Here is a 12342-nt window from a genome sequence, read left to right on the forward strand (position 1 = left end):
GGGCTGTTTTTGCATGTAGCCTCAAGCGGCTGGACAGCTCTATTTGTACACTGCAATTCAGAGTTCAGCTACATTCAGCTAGGAGACACTCATCCCAACTCTAATAGGCAGATTCAATTAGTTATTATGGGATAAGCTGCTTAAGGGCCTCTTTATCATACATTTTTTGCGGGATAGACTTCCGGTGGGCGAGGCACCCAGTGTGGCTGCTTTTTACATGAACTCCGGACCTTGCTAGCTTCAACTGCTTTAAAACCTAGTTTTTGCTCTAAGATTTACTGTTAGCCATGCGTTACAGCTGCACTGATACTTCGGCAAAAAGTTTGGTCCTGATCTTAGGTCTGGAGTCACCTTCTATATCCCGGAGTCAAGCCTACAAAGTGTAAGGTGCATTTGACCGCCCTCGGCCATCTTTGGGCGCAAAACCTGGGATTGACTGAGAATCTCTCCTGCTGTAAGTGACTGCTATACTTCAAGCTGTGGGCTGGTGTGATGGGTGGTCCCAGTGAATGTAAGCAGCACCCTTGAGCCAGTTCTCACTTACCGGGCTGCCTTCCTCCTCCAGTGGTGTCTGGCTTGCCTCCCTGCTGGACTGTCTGAGGTTCGGTCCGTGTTCTGGAATTGAGTAACCTGTGGCTCTCCCTGTAAAAGATCTCCATCCCTGAACCTCATGTACATACTGCAGCTCTGGTGTCTAATAACACTGCCAGGGGGAGACTCATCACTGGACAGTCTCTCCTGGTGCTTATTGTCCCTGCGGGACTCCATCTTACCTTTCACAGAGAGTGGGCATGGACCTGGGAGACCGTGGCTCCTGTATGCTGCTGGTAGTTCTCAATTGCCTGAAGCTCCGGGGCTGCGGAGGTAACCCGATGCTGAATACTCTCCTGGTGTTTCCAGAGTGACTGCTTCTCACGGCTGGAGCTGCTCCTTTCTGACTGTCCAGGTGCCACAGAACTCTCCTGTCTGGAATCACTGACGTTCACTTTCATCTGGTGCCCCCCGCAGCTGACCATCCATCACAATGGCTCAGTAGCTGTATCTCTCCCCTGTTTGCCTGGTCTTACCCGTCCTCTATCTTTTTTCCTCATATAGTGCAATTTGCCAGACCCGGTTTCTCATCCCCTTTACTTTTTTTATACTTCGGTTATTTCAAAGTCCTGACTCTGGACACTGGGCCTGTGATTCAGAGCTGAACGCTCTGACCAGAGCACTCGCTCTGAATCAGGGCCGTCCCTCCTACCTCAACTTGGAGCGGCCTCATGGACGTTCCCATGGGAACGCTGTGGGTTACCTCCCACAGCTATAGCGATTGTCCATGATGATGGTCACGATGGTCAAGACCATCACGACCATCGGGCTTGCGATGAGACCCTGCGGTAGGGTCTCGCTGCTGCAAGCCCTGGAATGATTTTGGCTCTATCAGAGCCAAAATCACTCCCACTGACATCACTACTGATGTCAGTGGGGCCGGACTCAGACGGTAGGCGTTCCCATGGGAATGCCTCTTTCTGGCAGCCACGCCCCCAGCACGCCCACCAAAGGGGGCGTGCTGTCAGTCACCATCGACAGCACGCCCCCTTTGGTGCGAGACCCGGAGCGACAGCTTGGCTGTCGCTATGCGGGTCTCGCGCATGCGCACGACGGATCTCCTCCGTCGTGTGCATGCGTATTAGGGCACCATCGACCCACTTGCGAGCATCCTACGCTCGCGAGCGGGTCTGAATTAGGCCCACTGTCCGCTCTCATTTCAGGTTCAACTCCAGATCTGAACACTGCTGCTGCCCATATTAGCCTGTCCAATAGCCTGCTGGACAGATTTTGTTTTGGGAACTGTGAGCTCTCTATTGAAAATGTCCACATTATTGGCTGACTGATCTTATCTCTACTTTTTTTTTGGTATAAATGAGATACATTGTTTTCTATTGCTAAGGGTATTGATGCATCTGTTGTGTAACATCTACATTTAAGAAATAGTTTTGTTTCAAAGTGTATTTTCAAGTTATTGAGAATATTTTCCATTGGCACAGGTACAATTTCCACACACAGAGGGGAATTCATTTAGAGGCGAAAAGCCAAATTCGCCTATTTTTTTGTGAAAAATTTGCCAAATTTTTTTTTTGCCAAATTCAATTCCAGGACAATTTCGCCTAAGTGAAAACAATTCTCCAAAAAAGATTCTCCAATCAATAGCTGGTGAAAAGAAATGCAAAATCTTTATTTTGGGGTGCAAATGTGGGGAAACAACTCAGACCCCTTGGAACAGCCCCCCCAAAAGACAAATCTGCAAAAAAAAAACAGAAACAAAAACCTAAGAACACACCAAAAAAGACATGTCATTTTTGGGGTGAATATTTAAAAAGTGGGAGGATAAACATAAAAGTAGCGAAATAGACTTCTTGGGGGTCCCCAAGTATGGGTCAGGTGTTTTGGGGATTGCAGGTGCATGTAGCAGGTGGATTTTTCACGTTTTTTAAAAGTTCACTTTAGAGACATAATAATATGCTAGCATCCATTTTCAAGCACCCCAAATTTGACAGGAATACTTATTTTCACCAAAAAATACAGCTTTATGCCATTCTTCACCACTTTTACAAAGACGCTAATAGCAAGCAATTTACACAACTTAAGTACGCAAAATAGTCTTATTAGGGCTATTAGTACACATCTATACTGATTCCCTATGTTATTAGGACTATTAGTACACATCTATAGTGATTCCCTATGTTATTAGGGCTATTAGTACACATCTATAGTGATTCCCTATGTTATTAGGGCTATTAGTACACATCTATAGTGATTCCCTATGTTATTAGGGCTATTAGTACACATCTATAGTGATTCCCTATGTTATTAGGGCTATTAGTACACATCTATAGTGATTCCCTATGTTATTAGGGCTATTAGTACACAGCTATATATTGATTCCCTATGTTATTAGGGCTATTAGTACACATCTATAGTGATTCCCTATGTTATTAGGGCTATTAGTACACATCTATAGTGATTCCCTATGTTATTAGGGCTATTAGTACACATCTATAGTGATTCCCTATGTTATTAGGGCTATTAGTACACATCTATAGTGATTCCCTATGTTATTAGGGCTATTAGTACACATCTATAGTGATTCCCTATGTTATTAGGGCTATTAGTACACAGCTATATATTGATTCCCTCTGTTATTAGGGCTATTAGTACACATCTATAGTGATTCCCTATGTTATTAGGGCTATTAGTACACATCTATAGTGATTCCCTATGTTATTAGGGCTATTAGTACACATCTATAGTGATTCCCTATGTTATTAGGGCTATTAGTACACATCTATAGTGATTCCCTATGTTATTAGGGCTATTAGTACACATCTATAGTGATTCCCTATGTTATTAGGGCTATTAGTACACATCTATAGTGATTCCCTATGTTATTAGGGCTATTAGTACACAGCTATATATTGATTCCCCAATTCTTTCAGTACTTTTCACCTGTTCTGCATTCGCCTATTTCCGTTTTCGCCTGTTTTGCAATTGAATTAGGCGAAAAGCGGGGACGCGCACGGAATAAATTCGCCTCTGAAACAGGCGAATGAAGCGAACAGTCGGACAGGTGAAAACTTTGCCTCTAATTGAATATGGGTCACAGTATTTACGGGGCTCTGTGAATTCTGCACGGGTTTATTAGCTATACTTCAGTCTTGTATGTTACAATACTGCCACCTGGTGTTATAATTTCACATTACACCTGCTATTACAGTGCATTATTTCATATGGGTGTAGTAGGTATTACCGTCGGCCGCATTCAAATCCCGACAGCGGCAGATCCCGATCGTCCCTAAGGTAAGTATTGCTAACCTAATTTTAACCCTAACCCTCTCTTAGGGGTGCCTAACCTTAACCTCCCCCCCAAGTGCCTAACCCTAATCCCCCCTTCCCCGATGCCTAAACCTAAGTCCCCTGGGGGGGTGCCTAACCCTGACCTCCCCCCCCGGGGGTGCCTAACCCTAACCCCCCCTTCCTCTAGCCTAAACCTATCCCTCCCAGGGGGGTGCCTAACCCTAAGTCCCCCCCGAGAGCCCTAAATCTAACCCTCCTCCCCCCCGCACGGGTGTCCGTGCCTGGTGCCCAGTTTACCGTTGTTCAGTATGCTAGGCGTCGGTCTTCCGGCATATGGTTAATGACAAGCGTCGAGTTTTCAACGCCTGTCATTAGTACCACGCTGGGATTAGAGAGTCTGGAAGCGACGGTCGGCATTTAGACCATCGGCTTCCAGACTACATCCCTTTCATATACTCGATACTTGCAACTTTATTATGTAGTGTTATTATCTCAGCTGTATATCTGTGTTACTATTAGTGTTGTTAGATAACCCCATAGTTTTATAATCTTGCTAAGATTTGCCCCGTTTTCATCTCTCAACAAGGTACGCTGTTTTTCGTATCATGTTTGCTCACAGGCTTTTCCAGTTGGAGGAGTGATCCTCTTCACTATCCTTCCTGTTTCACCAACAGTGGAGGTTCTGGATTCAGGATTTGATGTTACACCTTTGGCTACTCATTTAGCGTCGGCGTTGTTGAAGATTCTAATACCTTACCTAGATTACAAGTTGAATAGATTATTGTCTCTTTTTGACACTGACCCGATTCTCTGCATGCACAAACATCAGAACTAGCTACTCTAACCCAATTGCAGAGTGACTGTGAGATTAATGAGCCAGCCCCAATTAGTCTCAACTCTGAGCCTATTGCTTTTATGCCCATTCCTCGTCCGGAAAATGCTGGCATTAATTCTACCGGGATGTAGTCTGGAACCCGATGGTCTAAATGCCGACCACTGGCTTCCAGACTGCTTTATCCCGGCTAGGGACGAATGACAGGTGTCTAAATCTAGACGCTTGTCATTTGCCTGACGTCGAGGTTAGGGTTAGGCTTAGGCTAGGGGGAATGAGGGTTAGGGTTAGGCACCCCCTGGGGGAGGTTAGGGGTAGGCACCCCGCCTGGGGGACTTAGGTTTAGGCAGCGGGGAAGGGGGGGGTTAGGTTTATGCACTTAGAGGGGGGAGGTTAGGGTTAGGCACAGGGGGGGAGGTTAGGGTTAGGCACCCCTAAGGAGGGTTAGGGAGGTTAGGTTAGTAAATACTTACCTTTATGACGATCGAGATTTCCTCCTTTGTCGGGCAGCCGCTGTCGGGAATTGAACCGCCGGCCATGCGGTAACACATATCACACCCATTCTACCAGGTCACCTTCCCAATATGTTGCGTTTCCTAATTTAGAGGGGAACCCTGCTACTCATCTCTTTGCAACTTCGGACTTACATTGTGGGATATGAGTTTCATTAATGCACATTTCACATTCATCACCTCAATGGCATGTGGATGGCGGTCACAACGCTATATTTCCTGGCATTCTTGCCTTTAATATTCCAGATAAACTGCTGTGTGTATTTCCTTGGAAGAAGCTACTGGGATTACTCCCTGCTATGTCTATACCAGCTTTGTTTCAAGGCCCCCTGGGTGCTGTTACTTAAATGTCATTAGCAGTCCTATCCCTAAACACATCTGTACTGTGGGCCTGATTGAGACCCGCACAGCACTTGGAAGCGGGTCGATGGTCCCCCACTGCGCATGCGCACGCCAGCTCCAGCGTGCGCGAGACCCGGCAGGCGACGGGCGTTCAGTCGCTACAGGTCTCGCACCAAAACGGGGCGGCTGTCGATTGTGATTGACAGCTCGCCCCGTTTTGGAGGCGGGCAGGCGGGTGGCGTGCCAAACGGAGGCATTCCCGAAGGAACGCCTGCCGTTTGGGGGCGGCCTCAGTAGTGAGCTTCCGGCTCTATTAGAGCCGGAAGCTCACTGGGGCTTGTGATGGACGAGACCCTACCACAAGGGTCTCGTCGCAAGCCCGATGGTCGTGACCATCGCGACCATCACATGGCCGCTCGCAAAAGCTGTGGGTGGTCAACCACAGCTTAGCGCACAGCCAGGAGGCCGGTTCAAATTAAAAAATGCCGCCCTGCTTCAGAGCAAGCGCTCTGAAAGAGCGTCCGGCTCTGAATAAGGCTCTGTGTTTATAACATCTTGGGGGCCCCTAGGTGCTGTTACTTTAATAGATTGATATTTTCATTTCTAAGGGGGAGGCTCATTATTGGGCAACTGCGAGCCGCCTTATATTAGATTTGTACTATTTTGAATTTGGTAATTACTATTAATAATAGATTTTGCTCACATTACCTTTGTAATATTTTTTTAGTATTCAATTATATCAGTTATATCTCCCTTCATCCCTGATTGCTGAGGATGATAGTCTCCATTCTCAGCAAAACCAAACTACCTTTAATCTCATAGGGACTCCGGGATCTCCTGTAAAGTCACAATTATCTCACACTATTGGTATGAAATTATCTTCAGCCCTGGATGTAGCGGTTTAAGGTGCCCATACATCAGCGACTGATTGTTGCTATGCGATCGGAAATGCCAATCTTCCAGGTGGAAACGGCGACCGCCCACCATTGATGTTCAGTGATCCATCGCAGGATCGCTGAATTTTTCCATGTTAAATGTCCCTGATTAGACAATCACGATAATTTTTTAATCGCGATCATCAAATCGGGAAAATCCAACATGTTGGATTTCTGTGACCCCGCGATGCCAGGTTGCAGCATTGCGGGATCACGGCCATCCATTGCTGATGTATGGGGCCCTTTACATACAGTTTTCACCTTTTGTTTTTCACATGTGGCCTGATGGAATGAGAGTTGCAGACATTCCCTGACTTGAAACAGTGGGCCTGATTCAGACCCGCTCGCGAGCGCACAGCGCGAATGCGCGAGACCCGGCCAGCGACGGGCGCTCCGTCGCTATGGGTCTCGCACCAAAGCGGGGCGGCTCTCAATTTTGATTGACAGCTCGCCCCGTTTTGGAGGCGGGCAGGGGGGGTGGCTGGCCAAACGGAGGCGTTCCCACAGGAATGCCTGCCGTTTGGGGACGGCCTCAGGAGTGAGCTTTCGGCTCTATTAGAGCTGGACGCTAACTGGGGCTTGTGATGCACGAGACCCTACCACAAGGGTCTCGTCGCAAGTCCGATGGTCGCGACCATCAGCTGGCCGCTCACAAAAGCTGTGGGTGGTCACCCACAGCTTAGCGAGCGGCCGGGGGGCCGGCTCAAAAAAAAAATGCCGCCCTGATTCAGAGTGACCGCTCTTAAAGAGTGTCCGGCTCTGAATCAGGCCCAGTATTTTATTTATTTTTGATAATTGGGATAACACCAACTTTCCATGATTCACTTTAAAACGAACTTCTCAGTGCCTCCTCATACTGTTTTTGTCCCCAAACACCCATATAGGTTTTCCCTTAGCTTCCCACTGAAAATACAGGTTTTTGATAATGGTTAAATGCCATTTTCTCTACACCATTGTGGTCTCATATTATTTGTTCGGTCTTAGATTGCTGTCTAGGGTTGTTTCCAGCCACTAAATATTAGGCTTATGGAATAGTGTACTGCCATTAGTTATTTGACATTTATATTACCATACATCCATGGGAACTTCTTTACATTTCACGTTGTCTATTTATTTAAATTCTAGTATATTTTAATAGAAATACAGTAGATATGCCCTTCCTACAGGTAATCTATGTTTTGCTTGGTTATACAGGTTGAGTCTCCCATACCCAAATATTCCGAAATATGGACTATTCCGAAATACGGAATATTTTTAGGATGACTGAGAAAGTGAAACCTTTGATTTTTGATGGTTTCATGTACACAAACTTTGTTTAAAGAACAAAATGATTAAAAATATAGTATAAAATAACCTTCAGGCTGTGTGTATAAGGTGTAGATGAAACAAATTAATTTCATGTATGTACACAAACTTTTTTTGATGCACAAAATTATTAATAATACTGTATAAAATGACCTGCAGACTGTGTGTATAAGGTGTATATAACATATAATGCATTCTGTGTTTAGATTTGGGTCCCATTCCCAAGATATTTCGTTATAGTATGCAAATATTCAAAAATACGGAATATTCCAATATCCAAAATACCCCTGGTCCCAAGCATTATGGATATGGGAGACTCAACCTATTACACTGTTTTTTGTTACCACAAATTACCTAATAGTAACAATGTTTTCTTTTCTTTGCTCAGAACTTAAATGTCATTTTACCATTTGTTTGTTTTTCCTCCCCCTTATGTTCAGTTTCTCCCATTTTGTTTTTCTTTAACAACATTTTTATTTATAATATTATATCTGGGCTAGTACTTATTCACTGTAAAGTTTTACATTCTCCCTTCTACCCGTAAGTTTGGATTGTTAAATTTACACTCAATTTTCCACTGCGCTATTTGTTCATTACATATCTGGTTATCTCTGGTATTCAATCCAGAGATGGCTCCATTTGCTTGGATAGGAAAATTAAGAAAATTGGTTGAGGCATAGACATGTTGATACTTTAATGTTAACCCTGTGGCTTTGGTTATTACCTCGGTTATACTTTTAACAATGATCTTTTGTTTCCAGTGTTGCTTTTAGCCAGTCTGAATGCACATCTGTTGTATCTGTATTATAATGTTTACATATTGCTTGTACTATCAACCTTATATTCATGTCTGATATGTCATATGATGTTTCAATTAAAAAAAAATAAAAAATTATATATATATATATATATATATATATATCCCACAGAGTCCTCAACTTTACATAGACAAAATCGGGGTGCTACCAAAGACCAACAGGCCCCTAAAATATAGTCTGTTTCCACTATGGGAAGGATGCACTCGCCATTTAAATCAATAGTCCCATTTATTAAAACATCATCATCAGAAGTATATAGATGTCATCTAGGTCAAACGATTGTGGATCTCATCATGGTTGACGTTTCGGTTCACCAGAACCTTTACCAAGACCTTAGTTATCTAAAGTCAAACATAGACAATGTTTCAGACTTAACGTGACATGATCTCAGCGTCCATAGGGACACAGCGAATATCTCCAACTCTAGAACCGGTTATCACACATCTCTAAAATGCGCAGGCAGTGTTGAACCACCGCAAAGGCTGAACTGGACAGCATCCGTCATAAAAGCCTGGACAAACAACGTCAACTAGTGAACAGGGAGGAGAAAACGCAGAGAACGCCGGCTGCCACTCTGTGTATATATATATATATATATATATATATATATATATATATTTGTGAGATATTCCCCAAAAGTAGCCATTTTCGTTTCCCCCAGATGCACTATGGAGGGATCGCAGCAGAAATCTCCATTTTCGTCCTCAAAGGTAGCCCCCATAAGGTTTCCATGGGGGCTGCCCCGCTGACGAATTTACCAAGCTTGGCCCATTAGGATAATGCCATCCCCACATTGGCATTACCCTATAGTAGCCTATGTGAGACTATATTTTTTCAGAGAATGAGCTGGAGGGAGGCTGTCGGCCATGCAATGAGCTTTGCCTGCTGGGGACCCGAACCAGGAAGCAGTGCGATAGCGTTATACTATCACATTATTACACAGTGTGATAGCGTTATACTATCACACTCCGACCAGCTTCTTTGCTAGGATGGGCTCTTATCGGAGCCGATCTCCTGGCAAAAGAAACTAAGGCCCGTATTCAATTTGAAGCGTTAAGTCCGGATCCATGTTAAGTTGCCAGCGATGACGTCATTATCGCCTGTTTTGGTTTTACCCCGTATTCAATTTGAAAGACTTTCCGCCTAGGCGTTGTCAATGCAATGTAATAGGCGGTAAAGTTTCGCCTATGAACGGCAGGTGGAAAAAAGTGCAGAATTGGGGTGCAACGTTGCGGGAACCCCACGTGCAGCCTTCAGGCAGTCCCCCAAAGGTAATCGGTGTAAAAAATCCCCAAAAACTTAAGGACACCCCCAAAAATTTACTTTGAAAAAGGGGGCGAAAAAAAAAATGTTGGGGTACAAACTTAAAAACTAGCAAACTTGACTCTAGGAGGGGGCCCCAAGTGTTTTTTTGATTGCAGGGGCTTGCGGCAGGTGGATTTTTCACGATTTATTCAACTTCACTTTTTCAACTCTAAATATGTTGACCCCCATTTTCAAGTACCCCAAATTTGCTGGGATAACTTATTTTCTGGAAAAAATACTCCTAAATGCTATTCTGCATCAGGTATAGAAAAACGCTATTTACCAGCTATTGAGCCCGTTTAAAACCACCAAATACCTTCAGCAAGCCAAATCGGGGGGTACCATAGTTAACCCCCATGTCAGAGCATCTTTTGGGGGGTGTCAGGCTGATTTCCCCAAAACTGACAGTACTTACCACTTGTTAAAGTATCGCCGGGTCCCGTTTACACGTACTTTTCAAATTGAATACGGGGTAAAGCGTGCACGCGCGCGATACTTTTCCGCCTCCAAAACAGGTGAAGTCGGAGTTAAGTCCGGGCCACATTAACTTAACGTGGCTTGGCTCAAATTGAATGCGGCTCTAAGTATATTTGCATGAAAATATAAATTTTTACATTTATCAAAATATTTATCACATCTGTATTAAAATGAGAATTGTGTGAAATAAGCCCCTGAGTCTGTTCCCACATTAAAGCGCTGTTCAATAACAGCCTAGCGATCAACTTGCGAGCAGTCACAGGCAGCGGATAACGCTCACTTCTGCTTGTTACCTCCGGATTGCCTCTGGGATACACTGTGGAATGTAAGGACTCTGTGGCTGAAGTGACAGTAGACGCCTCTCCTACCTGAGGCGTGGGTGATTTAGCCATTACAGAGCCACTTAGCAGGGGAAAATTATGTTCTCAGGTCACATTTTTATGCATGTGATTTAAGGGTCTATGTAATACAGCCTTGGAGAGAGATAAACTGGATGCAGATAAAGGACCAAACAATCAGCTCCTAGCTGTCATTTTTCAAACACAGCCTATAGAGTGACAGTTAGGCTTCGTACATAGGACCTCATTCAGAGCCGGACGCTATTTGCGCTCGCTTGTTCTAAAACAAGGGGTGGCTATTCAAATGAACCGTTCGCTCTTTGCGGTCTGTTCACGCCTCTAGGTCTGAACGAGCGTACAAAACATGCGTTCGTTTTTTGGAAAACTACGCCCCCTGGCCGCTCGCATCCTATGTCATGTCCGCTATTTATTAGATTAATCGAGTACATCGACCAGCGTATGAACTGCTCGCTATTCTTGTGGTTGGTTTTTCCTACCGCAGTCTTGCGAGCAGTTCTGACTATAAAATAACCCAGTGACGTGGTCAATGACGCTGCTGTATTAATTATGCACACCCATAAAACGCCCGTTTTGACCTTTAAGCACGCCTGCGTTCGGATCTCCACTCCCCGTTTTTAAGCACCTTCCCCTGTTACCACCCACATACGCCTCCTCCTGTCACTCAAAATAGCAGGCATTCGCTATTTAGCGAACAAACGATTTTCGGACACACTGACTGGTTCGCGCATGCGTATTACGATCCGTACGCATGCGCAGTTGTGCAAACGTCGCTTGCAACGAACGAGCGGCCGCTAACGAGCGGCTCTGAATCAGACCCATAGACCCCTGAGACACAAATTCCGTCCTATGCTACACGATCCCCACTAACATCTATCTAAATGTAAAATAAACCCGATACGGTGTCACAACTCAGAAACAATTCCCTGTTCCCTGAATGGGTGCACACAGAACATACAGGTAATAATAATAAGCTTCTTTTATTTGCAGCATCAGTGCTAAGACAGCTGGAGAACAGCAATTTCTTTAATGAGACCATCACTCAGGCCTCCGTCTTTGCTTCAATCCACGATGCGGTTTCCTATCTCTCAAACGGACAAAACAGCGAGTCCAGCTCACTCCAAGAAATAACAGCAATTTAATCAGATTATTCTCTGCAATAAACCCAAACCCAAGTTGTCTGATATACAATAGAAAGGTATTCGCGTGGAAAATGCAGTATGTGTAAGTCCTGACCCCTTCAATCTTTACCTTTATATCCCATGCCACACGACAGACTGATTGTATATGTTCATCTACATTTGTTATCCGTTTACTCTCATGTCCTGGATATATAGGACGCACCTTAAGTCTGCTCAAACGTTGGGTCTGCGGGAATAAAGATACATCACAAATAGCACATACTGTAGGCCCGCTAAGTATACACACAGTTGTCACAAATACAAATACACTGGTATTGAAATTTATTTCTGGTTCCAGAGCCTGTGAATAAGAGACTGATATTTTTTTAGAAAACTAATTACTTTAAATCCTTTTTGTTTTAATTATTACTTTTAATCGGTTTTCGGGGCCTCTTTACATAAGCTACACCAATCTTAAAGATTTATGTCACTGTATAGTCCT

The 12342-nt window shown here is 44.4% G+C and overlaps 1 protein-coding gene across 1 annotated transcript in view; it reads left to right on the top strand.

Annotated features, from left to right (window-relative positions):
• Positions 1 to 11861, top strand: part of LOC148480700 (solute carrier family 26 member 6-like) — a 52036-nt gene extending 40175 nt beyond the window's left edge. The window contains exon 18 of the mRNA XM_088454018.1: positions 11710 to 11861. Coding sequence (XP_088310144.1) covers positions 11710 to 11861 — 152 coding nt within the window. The remainder of the gene's footprint in view (positions 1 to 11709) is intronic.
• The last annotated feature ends 481 nt before the right edge of the window (positions 11862 to 12342 follow it).

The sequence above is a fragment of the Taudactylus pleione genome, unplaced genomic scaffold, assembly GCF_031769625.1.
Source record: "Taudactylus pleione unplaced genomic scaffold, aTauple2 ptg000607l, whole genome shotgun sequence".
NCBI lineage: Eukaryota > Metazoa > Chordata > Amphibia > Anura > Myobatrachidae > Taudactylus > Taudactylus pleione.